The 23,146-nt window shown below is 43.2% G+C and overlaps 1 protein-coding gene across 7 annotated transcripts in view; it reads right to left on the bottom strand.

Moving 5' to 3' along the window:
- pde4dip (phosphodiesterase 4D interacting protein) overlaps positions 1 to 23,146 on the bottom strand; it is a 101,916-nt gene that overhangs the window by 10,257 nt on the left and 68,513 nt on the right. For 5 of the 7 annotated variants that reach the window (XM_084354203.1, XM_084354202.1, XM_084354198.1 and 2 more), the window contains 8 exons: positions 15,548 to 15,807; positions 15,154 to 15,303; positions 14,822 to 15,019; positions 13,503 to 13,784; positions 13,239 to 13,370; positions 12,959 to 13,078; positions 12,670 to 12,859; positions 12,412 to 12,536 (listed from right to left, as the gene is read on the bottom strand). In XM_084354203.1, coding sequence (XP_084210329.1) covers positions 12,412 to 12,536; positions 12,670 to 12,859; positions 12,959 to 13,078; positions 13,239 to 13,370; positions 13,503 to 13,784; positions 14,822 to 15,019; positions 15,154 to 15,303; positions 15,548 to 15,807 — 1,457 coding nt within the window. The remainder of the gene's footprint in view (positions 1 to 12,411; positions 12,537 to 12,669; positions 12,860 to 12,958; positions 13,079 to 13,238; positions 13,371 to 13,502; positions 13,785 to 14,821; positions 15,020 to 15,153; positions 15,304 to 15,547; positions 15,808 to 23,146) is intronic. The other 2 variants (XM_084354199.1, XM_084354201.1) reach the window with 2 other exon arrangements.

Consider the following 23,146-nt stretch of genomic DNA (forward strand, 5'->3'; position numbering starts at 1 on the left):
TGATTAGAGGTTACTCTAATTAGATAGATTTTGTCATCGACAGAGGCGTCTGGGAATCTCCTCAGATAAAACTCTATGTCTTTCAAGTAAGCACTAGTGTCGTGAGTGCCACCAGGCTTGGGATCGAAACGGGTTATGTTTCGAGCCATTTTATCTAGGTCCCTGTCGGAGGGGGCCTTTGAATGGTGCGCGCTTGAACGAGGGGCAGGTTGAGGAGAGGAAGACCTTTTAATTCGGTCATACAGGCCCCTTTCAGTCCGAATGCGGACAGCAGGATCTGTGGGCGATATAGCTCGCGACGAGGATATGCCTAATTGAGTGTCTTTTTGGGATCTACTCTCTTTCCTTTCCTCAAGGGAGCTTGCATCTGCAGGCGCTTTTGGGAATGAACTATACTCAAAAGAATGCTCTAATTCCCTCTTAACGTCGTCAAGTTCTGTCTCTTTCTCCCTCCGTTCGAACTCGGATTTACTGGCTTGGTCCCTGGCTTTTATTAGTGCCTGTTGCATGTCTTGGAGATGCTCCCTGTCTTTTTCTCTGGCCTTGTCCCAGACTTTAAGCTTAAGGTTTAGATCCTTATTTTCCTTGAGTGCTTCTTCAAGGTCTCTGTTAGCATTTTTAAGCTGTTTAGTCACTTCTTCAAGTTCATATTCTGTTTTATCTAGCTCTAGCTCTTGGCTTTTTATGGTCTGTTTTAGCTCTGAGTTTTCTTCCTGCAGTTTAGTTTGTTCATCCTCTTGTGTGTTAACTTCAGACTCCAGTCGTCTGCTGTAGTCTGTTGCACTAGTTAGGGCTTCCTCTACTTTGGCTAAGGACTCCTTTGTTTCCCCAAGTTGCTTTTTAAGAGTTTTGTTTTCGTTTTTTCTGGCCTTCATTTCAGTTAAAGCGTTATTTAGCAATTGGTTACTACGCTTTTGTTGGGCAGACATCACGATAACTATCATCCCTAGCATTTTCTCCTTGGCTTTTCCTTTCATTTCTTCGGTCATGGACTGGGCTACTAATGCGGACATCACGTCATGTAACTCACTAGGGTCGGTCTTCTGGATTTCATCTGCATATTTTGGTAGCGACTCTCTGGTGAGATCAGATATTGCTAGATCTAGATCGTCTAAGGGATTCCCTAGATTTATGTCGTCCAAATTTTCGGACTCTGCCATTGTTTTAGTTTGTTTTGAAAAATTTAAATCTTAAATTTATTTGCTTTGTTTATTTTATTTTATTTGGGCTTTAAATTCTAATTGTCTTCAACTAGAGGTAGGTTTCGCTCTGATTGACTTAAACCTGTGAAATTCAAAACAAGCAAGCGTTTGGATTTTAAAGAATCTGAAAGCTGATGTGTTAACAACAAAGGTTAAAGTATTTGACCTCACTGTAAGGCTACTCGGACGTGTAGTTAATGGCTTACTTCCTTGACTAGCATGCGTTGTAGCATATCAAAATCGAATTCAAAAGTAACCTTAAAAAAAAAATTCAATTGAATTTGGATTAATTTCAAATCTGGTTAAAGTTATTAAATGCAGTTTACAAATTAATTAATTTGATTTAACCTGAATGATGAGACACTTTAATCCACTATAGTAGTTATTGTAGTATCACAAGTTTACAATCGTACCATTTAGCAAGTACCTATATGTAGTGATAGTCTATTAAAGCTGAGGGACCAAATTCAGTAAACCAAGTTAGCCAGCAGAGTGTGCTATTTAGACGTATTTGTTGTTAACAGAATCAGCAAACAGGTGTATTGTTACAAACTTAATCTTTACCTGAATGATCATTGGAGGAAGCTATCATAAAAATAAAATTCTTTAGTAGAGTCGAGCACTAGAGGGCGCTATTACGAATTTAGAGGTTTTAATAGAGTCGAGCACTAGAGGGCGCTGTTACAAATTTAGAGGTTTTAATAGAGTCGAGCACTAGAGGGCGCTGTTACAAATTTAGAGGTTTTAATAGAGTCAAGCACTAGAGGGCGCTGTTACAAATTTAGACTTTTAACAGGCTAGAGGAAGAGGGATCAGAGGGGGGACTTTTAACTCCGCCCACTGATATACCCCCCTTGTCTTAACAAAATTAGGCTCAGTGGGGTTTGGGCTCTGAAGAGCTCACTTCTCTTCAACTGTGAATTTGCAGCAGTTCAGTTCACTTTTTCACACAACAGCAGAGACTGGGCGCATTGATTTCTTATTACAGACAGTTTTCAGCACATCAGGAAACACTCAACCAGCAACCAGCATTGCATTCAATGTTAGCTACAATTTTAGCTGATAGAGGTTATCTTCCCTCTTTTACACAGCCAAATATACTGTCTCTGATCGGATTGTTGCCACAGCAACCAATCTTGATACTACAGGAGTAGTACCATAAACAACCTCTCACTGTTTACACAGTTGTTTCCTGTTCAGGTAGCTAATCTAAATCAGAAAACACGAGGGTCTGATCAAGTTACAAATATTTCTGGAACATCGCAGCAAATACGAACTTTCTCAGGATGAAACTATGCTCTGGCGCAGCGCAGCAGCGAAGTATTCATCAAACCGGTTAACTTTAGAAGTGTACGCGACACTTATGCATGTAAATAACTCACAGCCCTGATTCAACACAGGATTTGTTCTTGAAACATTAACGCACGGCGGCGCTGACAACTTTTAACTCACAGATCTGGTATTACAGCGCAGAATCTGTCTCCATTCATTCCAACATGCAGCGATGTTGAAATTTATCACTCACGGATCTGGTGCTCACGCAGCATCCGTACACATTAATCTCATATTAAGCAGCACACAGCTCCGCGGAGTTTTATGCTCACACACAATTCAAGGTATTATGCAGTCAAGAATATAATGTTAAGTATGGCATTAATCATCCAGTGGACAGCTAAACAACGTTAAACAGCTTGGGATTTGATCTACAAAACCGATGTTTGTCTGTACACTTAATTTAATGCAGAGAACCGTGGTTATAAGTCGCCTCACGCGGACGGCACCATATTTAATGTAGGAGATACACTGTATTAAAGGCAATGTATTAATCACTGAAGATTAATAAAACACTCGTTAATGGGGCACCACCTCCGATGTTTTGTCTATTTGAATAATCCGGAGGTAATTAATCAAATCCGACTAAACAAGGTTAACTTGTATCAATTTAAATCAATTTAGTTAGTCTCATAGCTGAATTAGTGACTTCTTTATACAGTTTCCTCGATTCTCCACATCAAAGCAAGTAAGCACAGACAACGACGTACGGTTAAATATGTTTATTTACTAAATAAATCAAGGTGAATAAATGAAATGATGATTCAGACAACAATAAAACAAACAGAAATGTGAAGACTATATGGTTAAAGTGACAGGATTATTTAAGGTGGATGAGCGATGGTAAAGTCGTGAGTCTGGGCAGCATTCAAATGTTACGAGAGTAATTTTGATACTAACGAGACCCTAACCGGACTTGTCTTGTGAAAAGATTATTATGAATTAGGAATTAAAAGAACACCAACTCATGAACGTTTAGTGAAACGTGTGCAAGATGCTTAGCCTACTTTGTCTGAAGAGTGGAGAAGCCTTTCGCTTCGATCTTTCTGCCGGATTTCGTCTGAGGGATTGCTGGCTCGCGGTAGCTGCGGGTCCCGAAGACTGAGGGAAGATGCGGTCGATCCGACTTCACAGCAGGCGGCTTTCTCTCGTCCAGGTGTCGGAGAGAGATCAGCTGATCCAGCGCTCAGCAGAGGATGGTCCGGTTCGACCTCACAGCAGGCGGCTCTCTCTCGTCCAGGTGTCGGAGAGAGATCAGCTGGTCCAGCGTTCAGCAGAGGATGGTCCGGTTCGCTGCCCAGCGGGATGGTACCGCTCGTGAGCGTAGAGGGCAGCTTAACTTCAGCTTGGCACAAAGTCCTTGAAACAGGCAGTGACACTGCGCGTTTTGCTTGGCGTTTTAGTCTTAAAAAAGACTGTTGTTTATCTTCACACTCTGAGTGGCGACTTTTAACTCTAATTCTACTGATATTTAACTTTCCTGACGAGGATAACGAAAGGATGACGCTGGCCTGGCGTTTCCTCAGTTGTTTCTCAATACAAGAATAATTAAACTGAATTCTGTTCCACTGAATAAAATAGTGATACTTAACAAAAATAGCAAGGACGGAACTTACTTCTATTAACGTCTAACAAAAATAAAAGCTCTTAAAGATTATCGCACGTGGTCGATTGTACGGAGATTTTTATACCTAGGAGCTTGTTACAAAAAGAAGCAAAGTAAAGTGTTGAAAAATTTAGCAAAGAAGAGAAAGAGAACGAAGAGGAGAGAGCGAGGGAGTTCTGTCCCTTGGCTTTATTAATCCTGGCTTGCAGGCGGAGCCAAGGGGCGTACTAACCACACTCCTAGTGTGGTTGTTTTAATTCCACACCTTTAAACTTGATTAATTCCAACTATCAAGTTAACGCTTCGAGATCGCGCTTAGCCTTTCTCAGAACTTTACCATGGCAAAAGTAGATGGACTTTTGTGAAACAATAAGACATTATGATCTGATTAAAATCATTGAACACTTAAATGAAATCAACACTGGATCAGAACATAAGAATACACTTGAAAACAACGTAGGACTGATGAAACTGGTCGCTTATACATGTTCCTTCTAGTGTTAGCTTAAGGCTTGTGAAGAAAAACATTTTACAGACTTTTAAATTGTAGTTTATAAACACGTTAGAAAACTAAGAAGATCTCCGACAGTCTAATCCAGTTAACCATAACTTACCACTAGATGGCACTGTGACTCCACCAAACACCAGACACCAGTGAGCATTAAGCAGGATCTCAGTCCATGTTCATCACAGAAACTTAGGAATTGGTTCAGTTTGATGAGCTTATTTTACTGGATTTCAAATTGTAAGAATTAAACAGGTGAGACTCTGATTTAATGGTTAATTAGAAATGCTTCTGAAGTCTAGAGGAAACTCTGACCATTTGTTTGGAATGTACCAAAGATAAGACTGAGCCAGATGTGTCGTTAATCTCTTCAAAGAGAGGAGGTAGAGAAAGGGGGGTTTTCCACCGTCCTTTTCTCTAGTGTGTGTATTGGAAAGTAGGGAGAAGAAGAACACGTTTGAGGGACAGATAGCACGATCGGTCCATCAGACGTGTTACCTAATTACAATTAGAAAGACATTATATCACAAACAATTTTATCACAAACAATCCCGGTTCCTTTGGTTGAGGTTTTAAAGGAGAAGTAGCTTCATATGTTTCCTTCGTTTGACCTGTGTGAAAGGAATGTCCCTGTTTGTTAGGTCAAAAAGAGTTCGTACAGGGGATTACCATCGTAAATTAATTCAAACTGATTCCCTCTGGTGGTTTTATGAGAGAGAGTGTTGTTCTCCCTCCTAAGAGATGACACGGGGAGACATCCCGGCGTCTCCATCTTGATAACGTCCTCACACAGATGGAAAGTGTTAATAATGAAAAAACAGGGCCTCAGCAGGTCAAAGGTCCACATGAGAGCATTAGGCATGTTTCCCTACATATCCCCCACTTCGATCAAATGACCGTAGTAGCGGGAATCTTGATCGATGAAGTCATGCCGTCCATCGCTGAGGAACACAAGTGTTACACTTCACGATCAGAGTTGGTGTCTTGTTATTAGCATATGCTGAGGTCTAATATAAAAAGTTATGATATATATATATAAAAGAAAAGAAAAGGAACGATAATAATACTGACAATCCTAATTCCTAAGGGTTAGTAGGAGGTGCTAATCGTGTAGGATTGTCGGGACCTATACTAGAGTTAGTAACTGTCATCAACTAACTGTAACAGATTCGGTGTCACTACTACCACTTCGTCAATGCTCTCATTGAGTTCATCTGGCACTTCGAGTCCGGTACCAGGGTAGTTTGGTGACCTTCCACGCCTAACCATCCGAGCTAATCCACCCGTGCATTTGTCGAGCTTACACTGTAAGGCCTGAGTGCGCTTCAGGTAGAAGAAGGCTATGCCGAAAGTTATCAGGTATCCTAATGCTACAGTGCATGCTAGGACCGTGTCAGGGGTTGACCAGGCGTAGGTGATGGGTTGAATGGGGGCGTTGCCTTTTGAGGCTATTTCTTTGAGTACATCATCGACGGGGTTTATGTCGATGGTCTGGGTACCCTCGTACTGTAGCTGGGTGATCGTGTTTGGATCTAATTCAAGGGTGTGTTTGCTGAAAAAGTCAGACACCTCGATTTCACTCTCATATTGATTTGGGTCTAAATGGTAGAGAGCGAGATCGTCAATGTGCAGGATAGCGTTCTCTGGTACGCTAACCCATAGGTGGGATCTTCTTCTGATCCTTTGGAGGAGGGTCACGTTTGGAGGAGGATTTGGCCGGCTGGAGCGGTTTGGCACTTGAAGCTCCTTCCAACTCCAGCGGCGGTGTTTCAGTAGAAACGCTCAAGATATTTGTCTCTGTGGACTTGCCTACGGTTTGTCTTTGTTTAGAAAAACCTTTTGTGGCTAGTTCGCGTAGTTGCTGGCTAGTGAGGGTTTCTGGACATGCCATGACACCAAGGTGGTGACTAGTCGTGGGATGGAGGTTTTGTACAAACAGCGACTTGAAATGTAACTCTTCCTCCATCTCTGTGTCGTTCCTGGGCCCGAAGTAGGCTTCATGGAGCCTCTCGTAGTACTCCTGAGGGGATTCTTGCCTCCCCTGTTTGACAGCTAACGCAGCAGTTAGGCCTGTTTTTGGTGTGTAGCCTTTAAACTCATCCGTTAATGCCTTACTGAGGGCCTCATAGCTCTCTTTGATTCGGCGAGGTTGTCGCTCGATGAATTTGCTGACTCTCTGATTAGAGGTTACTCTAATTAGATAGATTTTGTCATCGACAGAGGCGTCTGGGAATCTCCTCAGATAAAACTCTATGTCTTTCAAGTAAGCACTAGTGTCGTGAGTGCCACCAGGCTTGGGATCGAAACGGGTTATGTTTCGAGCCATTTTATCTAGGTCCCTGTCGGAGGGGGCCTTTGAATGGTGCGCGCTTGAACGAGGGGCAGGTTGAGGAGAGGAAGACCTTTTAATTCGGTCATACAGGCCCCTTTCAGTCCGAATGCGGACAGCAGGATCTGTGGGCGATATAGCTCGCGACGAGGATATGCCTAATTGAGTGTCTTTTTGGGATCTACTCTCTTTCCTTTCCTCAAGGGAGCTTGCATCTGCAGGCGCTTTTGGGAATGAACTATACTCAAAAGAATGCTCTAATTCCCTCTTAACGTCGTCAAGTTCTGTCTCTTTCTCCCTCCGTTCGAACTCGGATTTACTGGCTTGGTCCCTGGCTTTTATTAGTGCCTGTTGCATGTCTTGGAGATGCTCCCTGTCTTTTTCTCTGGCCTTGTCCCAGACTTTAAGCTTAAGGTTTAGATCCTTATTTTCCTTGAGTGCTTCTTCAAGGTCTCTGTTAGCATTTTTAAGCTGTTTAGTCACTTCTTCAAGTTCATATTCTGTTTTATCTAGCTCTAGCTCTTGGCTTTTTATGGTCTGTTTTAGCTCTGAGTTTTCTTCCTGCAGTTTAGTTTGTTCATCCTCTTGTGTGTTAACTTCAGACTCCAGTCGTCTGCTGTAGTCTGTTGCACTAGTTAGGGCTTCCTCTACTTTGGCTAAGGACTCCTTTGTTTCCCCAAGTTGCTTTTTAAGAGTTTTGTTTTCGTTTTTTCTGGCCTTCATTTCAGTTAAAGCGTTATTTAGCAATTGGTTACTACGCTTTTGTTGGGCAGACATCACGATAACTATCATCCCTAGCATTTTCTCCTTGGCTTTTCCTTTCATTTCTTCGGTCATGGACTGGGCTACTAATGCGGACATCACGTCATGTAACTCACTAGGGTCGGTCTTCTGGATTTCATCTGCATATTTTGGTAGCGACTCTCTGGTGAGATCAGATATTGCTAGATCTAGATCGTCTAAGGGATTCCCTAGATTTATGTCGTCCAAATTTTCGGACTCTGCCATTGTTTTAGTTTGTTTTGAAAAATTTAAATCTTAAATTTATTTGCTTTGTTTATTTTATTTTATTTGGGCTTTAAATTCTAATTGTCTTCAACTAGAGGTAGGTTTCGCTCTGATTGACTTAAACCTGTGAAATTCAAAACAAGCAAGCGTTTGGATTTTAAAGAATCTGAAAGCTGATGTGTTAACAACAAAGGTTAAAGTATTTGACCTCACTGTAAGGCTACTCGGACGTGTAGTTAATGGCTTACTTCCTTGACTAGCATGCGTTGTAGCATATCAAAATCGAATTCAAAAGTAACCTTAAAAAAAAAATTCAATTGAATTTGGATTAATTTCAAATCTGGTTAAAGTTATTAAATGCAGTTTACAAATTAATTAATTTGATTTAACCTGAATGATGAGACACTTTAATCCACTATAGTAGTTATTGTAGTATCACAAGTTTACAATCGTACCATTTAGCAAGTACCTATATGTAGTGATAGTCTATTAAAGCTGAGGGACCAAATTCAGTAAACCAAGTTAGCCAGCAGAGTGTGCTATTTAGACGTATTTGTTGTTAACAGAATCAGCAAACAGGTGTATTGTTACAAACTTAATCTTTACCTGAATGATCATTGGAGGAAGCTATCATAAAAATAAAATTCTTTAGTAGAGTCGAGCACTAGAGGGCGCTATTACGAATTTAGAGGTTTTAATAGAGTCGAGCACTAGAGGGCGCTGTTACAAATTTAGAGGTTTTAATAGAGTCGAGCACTAGAGGGCGCTGTTACAAATTTAGAGGTTTTAATAGAGTCAAGCACTAGAGGGCGCTGTTACAAATTTAGACTTTTAACAGGCTAGAGGAAGAGGGATCAGAGGGGGGACTTTTAACTCCGCCCACTGATATACCCCCCTTGTCTTAACAAAATTAGGCTCAGTGGGGTTTGGGCTCTGAAGAGCTCACTTCTCTTCAACTGTGAATTTGCAGCAGTTCAGTTCACTTTTTCACACAACAGCAGAGACTGGGCGCATTGATTTCTTATTACAGACAGTTTTCAGCACATCAGGAAACACTCAACCAGCAACCAGCATTGCATTCAATGTTAGCTACAATTTTAGCTGATAGAGGTTATCTTCCCTCTTTTACACAGCCAAATATACTGTCTCTGATCGGATTGTTGCCACAGCAACCAATCTTGATACTACAGGAGTAGTACCATAAACAACCTCTCACTGTTTACACAGTTGTTTCCTGTTCAGGTAGCTAATCTAAATCAGAAAACACGAGGGTCTGATCAAGTTACAAATATTTCTGGAACATCGCAGCAAATACGAACTTTCTCAGGATGAAACTATGCTCTGGCGCAGCGCAGCAGCGAAGTATTCATCAAACCGGTTAACTTTAGAAGTGTACGCGACACTTATGCATGTAAATAACTCACAGCCCTGATTCAACACAGGATTTGTTCTTGAAACATTAACGCACGGCGGCGCTGACAACTTTTAACTCACAGATCTGGTATTACAGCGCAGAATCTGTCTCCATTCATTCCAACATGCAGCGATGTTGAAATTTATCACTCACGGATCTGGTGCTCACGCAGCATCCGTACACATTAATCTCATATTAAGCAGCACACAGCTCCGCGGAGTTTTATGCTCACACACAATTCAAGGTATTATGCAGTCAAGAATATAATGTTAAGTATGGCATTAATCATCCAGTGGACAGCTAAACAACGTTAAACAGCTTGGGATTTGATCTACAAAACCGATGTTTGTCTGTACACTTAATTTAATGCAGAGAACCGTGGTTATAAGTCGCCTCACGCGGACGGCACCATATTTAATGTAGGAGATACACTGTATTAAAGGCAATGTATTAATCACTGAAGATTAATAAAACACTCGTTAATGGGGCACCACCTCCGATGTTTTGTCTATTTGAATAATCCGGAGGTAATTAATCAAATCCGACTAAACAAGGTTAACTTGTATCAATTTAAATCAATTTAGTTAGTCTCATAGCTGAATTAGTGACTTCTTTATACAGTTTCCTCGATTCTCCACATCAAAGCAAGTAAGCACAGACAACGACGTACGGTTAAATATGTTTATTTACTAAATAAATCAAGGTGAATAAATGAAATGATGATTCAGACAACAATAAAACAAACAGAAATGTGAAGACTATATGGTTAAAGTGACAGGATTATTTAAGGTGGATGAGCGATGGTAAAGTCGTGAGTCTGGGCAGCATTCAAATGTTACGAGAGTAATTTTGATACTAACGAGACCCTAACCGGACTTGTCTTGTGAAAAGATTATTATGAATTAGGAATTAAAAGAACACCAACTCATGAACGTTTAGTGAAACGTGTGCAAGATGCTTAGCCTACTTTGTCTGAAGAGTGGAGAAGCCTTTCGCTTCGATCTTTCTGCCGGATTTCGTCTGAGGGATTGCTGGCTCGCGGTAGCTGCGGGTCCCGAAGACTGAGGGAAGATGCGGTCGATCCGACTTCACAGCAGGCGGCTTTCTCTCGTCCAGGTGTCGGAGAGAGATCAGCTGATCCAGCGCTCAGCAGAGGATGGTCCGGTTCGACCTCACAGCAGGCGGCTCTCTCTCGTCCAGGTGTCGGAGAGAGATCAGCTGGTCCAGCGTTCAGCAGAGGATGGTCCGGTTCGCTGCCCAGCGGGATGGTACCGCTCGTGAGCGTAGAGGGCAGCTTAACTTCAGCTTGGCACAAAGTCCTTGAAACAGGCAGTGACACTGCGCGTTTTGCTTGGCGTTTTAGTCTTAAAAAAGACTGTTGTTTATCTTCACACTCTGAGTGGCGACTTTTAACTCTAATTCTACTGATATTTAACTTTCCTGACGAGGATAACGAAAGGATGACGCTGGCCTGGCGTTTCCTCAGTTGTTTCTCAATACAAGAATAATTAAACTGAATTCTGTTCCACTGAATAAAATAGTGATACTTAACAAAAATAGCAAGGACGGAACTTACTTCTATTAACGTCTAACAAAAATAAAAGCTCTTAAAGATTATCGCACGTGGTCGATTGTACGGAGATTTTTATACCTAGGAGCTTGTTACAAAAAGAAGCAAAGTAAAGTGTTGAAAAATTTAGCAAAGAAGAGAAAGAGAACGAAGAGGAGAGAGCGAGGGAGTTCTGTCCCTTGGCTTTATTAATCCTGGCTTGCAGGCGGAGCCAAGGGGCGTACTAACCACACTCCTAGTGTGGTTGTTTTAATTCCACACCTTTAAACTTGATTAATTCCAACTATCAAGTTAACGCTTCGAGATCGCGCTTAGCCTTTCTCAGAACTTTACCATGGCAAAAGTAGATGGACTTTTGTGAAACAATAAGACATTATGATCTGATTAAAATCATTGAACACTTAAATGAAATCAACACTGGATCAGAACATAAGAATACACTTGAAAACAACGTAGGACTGATGAAACTGGTCGCTTATACATGTTCCTTCTAGTGTTAGCTTAAGGCTTGTGAAGAAAAACATTTTACAGACTTTTAAATTGTAGTTTATAAACACGTTAGAAAACTAAGAAGATCTCCGACAGTCTAATCCAGTTAACCATAACTTACCACTAGATGGCACTGTGACTCCACCAAACACCAGACACCAGTGAGCATTAAGCAGGATCTCAGTCCATGTTCATCACAGAAACTTAGGAATTGGTTCAGTTTGATGAGCTTATTTTACTGGATTTCAAATTGTAAGAATTAAACAGGTGAGACTCTGATTTAATGGTTAATTAGAAATGCTTCTGAAGTCTAGAGGAAACTCTGACCATTTGTTTGGAATGTACCAAAGATAAGACTGAGCCAGATGTGTCGTTAATCTCTTCAAAGAGAGGAGGTAGAGAAAGGGGGGTTTTCCACCGTCCTTTTCTCTAGTGTGTGTATTGGAAAGTAGGGAGAAGAAGAACACGTTTGAGGGACAGATAGCACGATCGGTCCATCAGACGTGTTACCTAATTACAATTAGAAAGACATTATATCACAAACAATTTTATCACAAACAATCCCGGTTCCTTTGGTTGAGGTTTTAAAGGAGAAGTAGCTTCATATGTTTCCTTCGTTTGACCTGTGTGAAAGGAATGTCCCTGTTTGTTAGGTCAAAAAGAGTTCGTACAGGGGATTACCATCGTAAATTAATTCAAACTGATTCCCTCTGGTGGTTTTATGAGAGAGAGTGTTGTTCTCCCTCCTAAGAGATGACACGGGGAGACATCCCGGCGTCTCCATCTTGATAACGTCCTCACACAGATGGAAAGTGTTAATAATGAAAAAACAGGGCCTCAGCAGGTCAAAGGTCCACATGAGAGCATTAGGCATGTTTCCCTACAGCCATAACTCTCACACTGTACAAAAACATGTTTCAGGGGCTTCATGAGTCTCTAGATGCTCTTGATCTTACCTGAGTGTGTGTTGGTGGAGACGCCACACACTCTCTGGTACACCTGCAGCTCACACTGCAGAGAGTGGGCCAGAGTGCGGCTCTCACACAGCTGCTGCTGGAGGACGCTCACCTCGTGCTGGAGTCTAAGACAACACACACACATGACATCAGACTTTATTTAGACAGTTATTGTCACAACCGGCTCTTTTAATACGAAGCAGCTGGTGGAAAAGTTGGCTCACGACGACCCTAAAGTCCACGAACACAGACACACACCTGTTGATGGCCTCCTGGTTCCTCTGCCTGTCCTGCTTCAGCTGTGTTATCTCTTGGTCACGAGCTTCAGCCTCCGTTTGCAGCTTCCTGCTTTGCTCCGCCCACCTCTCAGCTTCGAGCTCCGCCTCCTTCACCCTGGCTCGCTCCAGCAGCGCCGCCTCCCTCAGCTGCTCCGCCTCCTTACTGCCCTCTGCAGGAGACACGCGACAGTACAGAGACAACTTTGAGCATAACATCTCCAATGATGACGTCACTGACATGCTCTGTGTTTGAGAACATCAGACCGTACCTCTGCTGGCCTGCTTCAGCTGGTTCTGCAGACTGACGTTCTCCTCCTTCAGGAGTCGGATCTCACTGGAGAGCTGGCCGACCGAGTCCAGACCCTGTATGTAGATGTTGGTAGGAGCACCTGGAGAGGACAGCAGGGAGATCAGATCTTTAGCATGCTCATGGCTCATGGCTGACGTAAAAATAGCTTCTTTAATGGACAAATTTCAAGGCATGATTGACACTTTACTGTGTGTGTGTGTGTGTGTGTGTGTGTGTGTGTGTGTGTGTGTGTGTGTTACCTTTCTCAGTGGTGGTGCGGGCCAGTTTCTCCTCCAGCTGCTGCCGGAGGCGGTCGTTGGTCTGGATGGAGTCCTCCAGTCTCTGTCTCAGACTCCTGATCTCTCTCAGGTGTTCCTTCATCAGATCTGAACCTGCGATGAAGATTAAAAATGATGTTTGTCCATTTATTAGTTTGTAAAGCTCAAAAACCAAACGAGGAACATTGTACTAATAAAACCATTTCCCCGAAGGTAAAACATGCTCAAAGATCTGACCGTGTCTACCTGTGTTACTCGTGCCTGACTGGTACCCCGAAGATCCCGAAGACAGGTCGGCTCCGAGTCTCACTGGCCGGGTACCGTAAGCCATATCCCACAATGCAGTGCTCTCCAGCAGACTGGCCCCGGCTTTCATCGCTGAGCTGGCGTCCAGGCCGCTGCTGTTGGCGCTGCTGAAAGGAGACGGCTGGTATCCGTGGAAGGAGAGAGGCAGGAAGGCAGAAGGGTCGGGCTGCTGGTGGGCGTACGGGAAACCCTGAAGAGGTTTGGACTGGGGAGTGGAAAACCCTGACGAAGAGAAAGTCACATCAAATAAGTGATGAGATAAAATATAACTGAATAAAAGGAAAGCCTGGGAGGGACGGAGACACACTTGTCTTTATCAAGACGTTAGAGAGTGTTAGAGAGACACAAAGGACGAGCAGAGTGAGAGGCTGACAGAGAGATGAAGGGATTTCTCCCGACGCACTCAAAGCTCTGTCTCTTATTAGTGTTTAAAGATCACAGCAAATCCTTCTCAAGCCGCCTGCTCCGGGTTCATTAAGCATCAAATGAAGAACTGTTACTTAATGAGAAAGAAAGTGAGGACCGTTAAAGAGAAAGTGAAGGGGAAATGTTAAAAGGACAGGAGTGAGGGCAGCCGGGGGGATGTGGATTCTTTAAAATGTGTGTCTACATGCAGCATTGGAAACAACAACAATCCAACCACTGAACTAGTAACCACAATATCACCAGACTCCCTTAACAAATGAAGTGATTTTAAGAGTTGTTTCATGAGGAGAAACTTAACAAACTTTGTGAAACATCTACGAGAAAAATCTAAATCATTGGAGCCTTCCTGTAAATTTGGCATCAATGCAAAACATTCAGTCACTCAATTTATGAAAGAAGAAACATTTTTTTGACGCTAAACATGTCACATTTAACAAATGCACTAAACAGTAACCAATATAGGCTCTCTCACTTCTTTGTCCCCGTGGAGAAAGTCCCCAGACTCCCTTTAAAAAAATCTGAATTTAGTGAGTTGTTGAGTTGGAGACACTTTGTGAAACGCTGTCTCTGACTAATTCTTCATTATTTAGGCCTTCTTGTAAATTCGGCAAATGTTCTACCTGAAGTGTGTGTGATGTTCACTCAGACGCCTGATTTCTGTGTGATTCATCTGCAAATATAGTTACTAAAACAGATCCAACATCTTTAAATCCTTTTGCATGCTGGAAACTCTGCTTTGTAAATGCAGAACAAAAGTTTATCTTATCTGCACACAGTTAGTTTACGGTCAGTTTTAAACACACACTCATGCATATACACTCGGACCAACGCACTGTCATTGTCTCCCAGCTGCCTCTGTAACATCTGCAGCTCCTGATGCACCTCAGCCAGGGAGAAACCCACTCCCCCGTTGCCTTGGTAACGGGTTCGCGGGGTGGTGGGGTGGGGATGAAAGGGCAAAGGTGCCCTCTGGGTGGAGGAGGTGGAGGGGGGAGGGTGGAAGGGGGTAGAGGTGAAGCCTGAGGCCGGAGCTGGGAGGAGAAGAGGAATGAAGAGCAGAAGGATGAAGGAGAGAAACAGGTGAAGAGGTGGAGGAATAATAACGCAGCAGGAAGCTGAAGGAAGGTTTTTACAGCCCGCGTCTCGCTCCCGAACACAGTCCTACCTGTCTGACTCTGCATGTCTGCGGGTTTGAGTGGCGAGCCGGGGCATTGCATGCTGGGACAGCTGAGCCACGACTGGGCTCTGTGGGAGGAGGTGATGGATGGAGGGACAGACGGGTGACCTGACATGGTGCTACTGTGAGAGAGGCAGTCTGGAAATGAGAAGAGTCACCAGAGGACGTGATGGATCGACCGTGTGCTTCACCTCAAACATCAGCTTCATGAAACCCAGTTAAAAAACTATTTTTATTCTTAGTAACACTTTTATCTTTGGTAACTTCTTCAGTACTGTTGTATCTTATTTTCTTATCACTAGCTTTATCCTATATTTGATATCTTTTTCATTGTTTTGCACGATGACAAGAAAGACTTGAACTTTCCGTGTCGTCTTCTCACCTGTGCTGAGTCTGGTAGACGTCCCCGTTTCCTTCTGTCCGAGCTCGCTGGCGGCGTCCACATCGGAGCAGAGCTCCAGGTCCTCGTTGGTGGATCCGTGTTCATCGGACACGTAGGAGATGCGATCCGACTGGTCGGTGGTGTCGGAGAGGGCGTGGCTGCTGCAGGGCGTGTCGGAGCGATGATGGTGGTGGTGCTGGTTTAGTTTGGTGCGGAGAGACTCGATGACCTTGTCCTTCTGCTGCAGCTCCTTACTGAGCCTACACACACACACAGACACACACACATATATATTCATTAATACGCAATTTGGCAAACAGTCAGTCAATCCATTTACTTTACCACAAGTGTTTTTAGCTGAGCAGCTACGGTTTTCGATGACGGCGAGAAACCACTGGATATTTTTAGCAAAGCCTTGAGATATTTTGCCATGTTTGTAGCGACAGAAGCAGGTATCTGAAGCCAAAACACGATCCCCTGACCCTAACCAAGTAGTTATTGTGCCCAACTCTAACCAGACCGTAAGCACAGTATTTACTCTTTAATTATTAAATTAAAAACTGTAAAGAACAACTGAGGCTATATAAAGCTTATGAATGATTAAAATCAGCCTTCACTTGATGAACCGGGTTTGAATCAGCTTAAAAACATCCAACAGTTAAAGAATATACAGGTATTTCTTAATGAGAATCTATAAGACTAAAACACCTTCACTGCAGCGTGAGGATCTGAGAACAGCTGCATTATCTGCCTTGTGACTTAAAGGATAACGAGCAGTAATGAGTAACGATGCACCAGGTGTGTGAGTCACCTGCCCGCTGATCTGAACTGTCCCACAGAGGCTTTGCCTTCTGCGTCCTGTTGCTTTAGGGAAGCCTCTTAGTGACTTACACACCCACACACACACACACACACACCACCACACCACACAGGTGAACACACAGACTCACACTCTGACAGGAACAACATTAATTCTGACATAAAACGCCCGGACGAAAACAAAAAACTAGAAGGGCAGAGTTAGAGAGAGGGGAAGGTGGAGGCAACACAAGATACACAACACACTCACAGATAAGGACACATGTTGTGTATGCAGCGTGTCGCCTACAGCTGATTTAATTAACTGTGACGTGTTGGTGCACAGATGCCGAGGTGAAGGTCATTCATCTCAATCAATGACAGGCTCACACTCACACACACACACACACACACACACACACTGTGCTTGCATTAGGTAACACACATTTCTAGACACACACTGACGTGAAGATTTCACCAGTACTATCCCAGCTGTTGATTTTCACATCACATGTATACCCACAGCGTGATCTTCCCTGCGTCCGTCTTACATCTACAGTATTACAGATATAATAATATGTAAGAATTCTGAGTTAAAATGTCTAAAAACAACGAAACCTTCGTTACAAACTTTGAGTTGTGAACTTAAATTATCCCAAATGTTTCCAACAATGTTCAAACCAGAGAAACACGTAATTTTGTTCCAAGACTGCTGCTATAACTTTATAACAATGAAGACAACAACTCCCATAATCCCACACTACTTCCTGGATGTTGTTTTGTTTTGATTGACAGACACCTGGTGACAGAAACTACATACTGTGTGTTTAATAAAAAAAAATTACACTTGCTTTCTTTCTGAGCACGAAATGAGAAGATCAACATCAGTGTCATGTTTTGTGTCAAGTACAGAGCTGGAGTCAGACAGTGAGGTTAGCCTAGCTTAGCATAAAAGAGCTAGCCGGGCTCTGTCCAAACTTCAAAAATACATCAAGAACAACTTCACCAACTAACTAAAAAAATGTTCCGTCTCATTTCTTGTTGTTGTTGTTGTTGTTGTTTGGTTTCCTGCCACCAACAGTTGGTGTCAGCTGGCAGCATCATCTGTCACTGGCACTGTACCATGAGTTGAACTGACATCGTTACATCCGCCATTTTGTAGATCTGTGTTCGAACAGGCTTCTTTTATCACTTCTCCACGTGGCCTTGTTGGAATATTATTTGTATATTATCTTTTATTACAGCTGTTTGATTATTGATTTTTTTTCTGTAATCAGTTTCCTCCTGACCAGACGAACCATTACACTGAGGCTAATGTGTGCATACAACACTTCAGATAAGTGTTTAGCTTCTATGCTAACAGCTATGTACTTTTAATCGCTTTATTTTTACTCTTGTGTGTGTTTTTTGGGTTATTACTGTATCTTAAAGAGAGTTGATGTTGATTTTTCACTTAATTTTTCTCGTAGATCAGTTTCATGCACCGTTGTTCTGGAGTGTGTCACGTAAAAAATCACATAGGAAAGCAAACACAAGCTGCAGGTTTCTGTTTGGGTCCTGGTTTTTCCTGCTGTGTATACGGCATTATGGGACTTGATGTCTTTTGTCCAAAGCTAACTTCTGTCTTCAACCTTTAAAGGAATAGTGTTTAACCTGCTACATAACTCTGCACCAACATGCGTGATGAGGGATGTGTTCAGTCGGGAGCTGGAGTCAGGAAGTGGTTATCCTAGCTTAGCATTAAGACTGGAAACCGGGAAACAGCCAGCCTGGCTCTGTCCAAAAAAAACAACAGTTTAACAACGTGTGCAGCTTCCTGATATCTCGTCACCACAGTTAGGTTGCCAGGTTTGGTTCCATTGTGTCTGTACAGAGGCCAAAACAAAGCCTGTGCTCACTGAATGTATCTGGCGACCTCTGCTGTAGCTGGAGATGGTTTGTCAGCATATAAATACTCTAAAGCTACAAATTGAGAAGAAATAAGATATATAGTCACAGCTGTAGAGGTGTAGGACGTTTGTTTGTTCACTTTGGACAGAGCTAGGCTAGCTGTTTCCCTCTGTTTCCAGTCTTTATGCTAAGCTAGACTAACCATCTTCAATATCACCACCTGCATACACCCCTTGCCAAGTTTTTTAAATGTTTGCTTGATCTTTGTCCACCATTTTGTACCCTGATGAAGACCTTCAAGGTGGAAACCAGTCTGTGTTTCATTGCTCAGTGAGTAGCCATGTTCTGAATAAAGTATTTTTGTTCCTGCTCCACACGAGTGTCTGAAGTTTCCTCCTCTCATGTGCTGACCCTTATCTTCAACAGCACCTACATGTTTCTTGAGTTTGGTAACATAAAGACATGTTTCTTTACTTGTTTTAACATAAAGTAGTTAAAGTTGTTATCACCCTGGTTATCACATGTTTATCCTCTCTGTGTCTTACTTGTCGAGCTGTGTGAGCAGCGCTCTCCTCTCCCTGTCGGTGAGCTTCTTCAGCAGCAGCAGCTCTCTCTCCTGAGCCTTCCACTCCCACAGAGAGAAGGAGAACAGAGAGTCCCTGTACAGCGGGCTGCTTTTCGACAGCATGGCCTTCCACAAAGGAGCCATCAGCCCCCCTCAGCTCCCTCTGCTTCCCCCAGCTGGCGGCTCTGTGCCCGGGCTACTGACTGACCATCCTTCCCCTCTTCTCTCTTCTCTCTCAGACCGCCGGGTCCTTTAAAACTTTCTCCGTGGCAGTTTTTCCTTCCAGCCGTGTCTCCAGATGTAATCGAGCGTGGCTCATTAGCTTAGCGGCCGAGGTCGTGACCCCCGAGTGTGTGTGACAGCAGGTACAGTGGACAGGCAGAGCGTGAGCAGGGGATAAAGGGATGGAGGGATGACTGAGCGTGTGGGCGACCAGGTGAAAAGCAGAGCAAATCCTCCGATTAGATTTTGGCCTTCACAGGGAGATGTGGCTCACTTCACACACACACACACACACCTACACACAAAAACCTGAGAGTGTGTTGGCTGGGACCACAGGTGGTAACCCAAATAGATCCCAAATCAGATTCTGAGGCAGGCGAACAAAAAGAGGAGCATGTGGACGCTGTAGAATGAAGCCAGGAAAGCGAATAAAAAATGTCGTTTCACACGGCAGATTTAAAGGATTTGTTCATTTGCTGCAACAACAAGATGACGTCCAAATGTTTTAGATCCAGCGACAGCAGATCAGTCAGATGGTTTGATGACAAGAAGAGGACGAGCTGCCAGCACAGATCAGGAGCACTGTATCCTGAGTGGAGCTCAAACAGAAGCACAGCTCTGAGGTTTTACTCCACCAGCGCCTGATGACATGAAGCATGAAATCAATCTAAATGCTGAAATAACAAAAAATTATTAGGTCACTAGCAGCTGCACTCTGAGTCTTCTTCTCTGCAAAATCTCCCTTTTTCTCTTCTCCTGTCGCTCGTCCCAGACTGAGGCCCTTTTAGCACTGAAGTCTTTGATAGTCCCCTCACAGGAAAGCTCTTCCTACCACTGTGGACACAACCTATCCCACCAGCAAACACAGCAGCGGCAGCAGCAGCAGCCCCGAGGGCAGAGATGTAGTGACGAAAGAGCAACACGAAGAGGGAGGAGAGGGACAGAGCGTATGAACGGATGTCCGGATCCCGAGGGGCTCGTGTGTTCACGCTGCACTGCCCATCGGAGACGGAGAGACACAAGAAGCTGGATGAATGATCGTCCACAAAGCAGCACTTCCTCGTTCACCCCGGTCCTGTGTCAACATGCAAACTTCCTCTCTGATGCAAGAGTGAATTCTTTACCGAGTTAGAAATTGTCTCACGCTGGAAGAAGAAGAAGCAGCTGCAGAAGATAACACTTTAAAATCCAGAAAAATCCAAATAAGAGCAGAAAGATTCAAGTCCAAACATCATCCTCTGTTAACAAATACAATCGTCCAGGTTCACGAGGAGTGAATCTTATATAAGACAGATCAGAACGATGCTGGATGTTTAGCACCATCTGAAGCTAACTGATGCTCTCTCTGCTGAGCTGCATCGCTCTGCTGCTTCCTCCCTCTCTCTCTCTCTCCCTCTCTCTCTCCCTCTCTCTCTCCCTCCCTCTCTCTCTCTCCCTCTCTCTCTCCCTCCCTCTCTCTCGCCCTCTCCCTCTCTGCGTTTAGCTGCTCCTGACCTATTTCCCTCCCCTTTGGAGGTCTTAATAACTTAACCTGATTAGAGGCCATGTCAACACGCCCGCAGCCAGCACAAGCCTCGGCAGCGTGACGCCATCGGTGCATCACACTCACGCTGAATATACGTACGTACATAGAGAGATCTTTTAATTCCTCACTGCTTCGTGCTGTCACATCACAATAAATGTGTATCAGCTTGTTTCAGCTCATCACTGAAGCTCTGAGATGGTGACACTGAGTTTTTATGTGCTCTGTATTGAGATAAATATTAATGATATTCTATTTAAATATACGCCTCCTGTATCTACTCCTTCTCTGTAATATTGTACTTGATATTTTTGGATCTGAAAATGGAAATCTATGTTTGCAGTGTGATTGTGGTTGCTGTTGACTTTTTTAAAAGTGTTTTTGTCTCGGGGAATGTGACCTTACTGGATTCTCCGCAGTGTTTAATGTTAATAATCGTAGGAAAATTTAATTTTATAATAATGTGAAATTGATGAATTAATTGAAAACTGTGAAACGTTAAGATGCTCCATTTTGTGTTGCACAGACCGCATTCATTATCTTAATGTCACATTCACAATACTACTTAAAAGATTTACCAAATACGGATTGAAGTAATGTAACTGCTGCCTGGATTAAGTTAACTGACAGTGATTTATTGTTTAATTCAGGGGGGTGATGTATATTAGAGTGTAGGACATTGATACCAGAGTTCAGGGTTCAAATCCTACGTCCTGCATCCTTGTGTCAGTTAAATATCGAAAAGTAAAACCTTTAGTTTTCCCGACTGGATGAAACAAATGAAATACGTTTGCCAACGATCATTTTGCAGATACATTTTCTTTAAATGCTGGAAAATGTAAATCTGGTCGGCTTCATGTGAGTTTCAATGTTTCTGCATCAGGACGTCTTTTCCTGTATTAACACCACTTGGTAGTCTGTTCATCAGCGTGTTTAAACTCACCATATGTCACACAGTCTTAGTGTGAATTACGTTAATGTATAGCTTAATGCCCCCGGCACACACACACACACACACACACACACACACACACACACACACACTGTATGTGCAGTCAGAATCAGAGGGACAGAGAGCAGAGTCGTTCTCCTTCACATCTGGTCGGCCATCTGTGCTGCAACGACATGATGTTAGATTACTGCAGGCCTCTCTCTCTCTCTCTCTCTCTCTCTCTCTCAGTCTGTTTCTAGGTCTCTCTATCTCTCTGAGGGGAAACTCAAATGATTCACAGAGCATTGTTTGTTTATTAGGGTGCGACCCGGCACTCACCCCTCTCCACACAACTACAGCCGGACCAGCTTTGAAGGACCGTACCGGTGTTTTCTGCATGTTTTGGCTCAGTTATTAATAAACGTGTACGCTGTCATACAGTAATCATCCGTCAGCTGTTATGTTGTAAGTTTATAAATCGTGGTTTTTCCACCTCTCAGGCAGCTGCTCCGCTCTCTTCATCTCGCTCAGGTGTGAAACTCAAACAGCCGTGTTACAAAACAGAATGAGGTGTCGTGTCACAAGCGACTGAACATTCAGGACATTCATCGCTCATCCAGAAGAGATGGCCACATGCTGCCTCCGAGAGACACGACTGTCTGCAATATTCATAAAATGGGCCATATACAGTACATTTTAAAGCAGCGAGAGGCTTTCATCAGGAAGGCTTACCGGGCCGAAGAAACAGCCCCGATGAAAAGTCTTTATGCTGAGGTTTCTTCTTTTCAAAGTGATTTAATGCTCTACAATCTCAAGAGGAGCATTTGAGGAAAGACTTCCTCTGTATCAGTAAGCTGACAGCCCAACTCTTCTGTCTGAGGAACAAGTATGGTGTCACGTGTGTCCAACAGTAGATTGGAGGGGAAGAACCTTTGAGAATCAGTTGCACATTATCAGATCCATTAGAGTAATATCCTTATATAGCTTATCAATTCCTTTTATCAATGCCGGTGTCTTTTTCTGACCGCTGCACATTACAGCAGCGATGTCAAACTCATGTGTCTTCACTGCAACAAGAAGGAGTCATGGCGGCGAGGAAGAAGAGTCCAACGTGTGGCTGCATTTCATGAAGAGAGACGACCACAGGTCTAGTTTTAATGTCTTTTAAAAAAAGAGCAATACAGTGAAACATCGTTTTAAACAACATAAACCTAAATCCCCCCAAAATGCTGTGTGTTTGAGACTCTTGGGACAAGTGGCGCTCACACAGGGAGGCTAAGAAAACCTAAATGAGAACAAATGCTCTCTCATTTCATCCATCTAGATGATGACAGACTGTTGCTTAACTGAAATTGAATGAGAATCAATAAGGGAATCGACAAAGAATCGGACCAATAAGCAGAATCGATGATGGCAGTGGTATCATTTGAGCCACATGTCGAAATACTGAACTCATTCAATGACACATCTGTTTCTGTTGTTCTTCTTTGTAAAGTGTCGTCTGATGATCATGATGAAGGACACGAGCTGAAACGTGTCTGTCTCGTGACAGTCGATCACAAAGTAGAGCAGGTGAAGCTGTGACAGAGTCTCTAAGTCTCTAATATCCGGGGTAAAACGGTTGGTGTGATTTTGACGAATGACACGTAACCAATATTTTAAACATCATGC

The sequence above is a fragment of the Pagrus pagrus genome, assembly GCF_965226575.1.
Source record: "Pagrus pagrus genome assembly, chromosome: 6".
NCBI lineage: Eukaryota > Metazoa > Chordata > Actinopteri > Spariformes > Sparidae > Pagrus > Pagrus pagrus.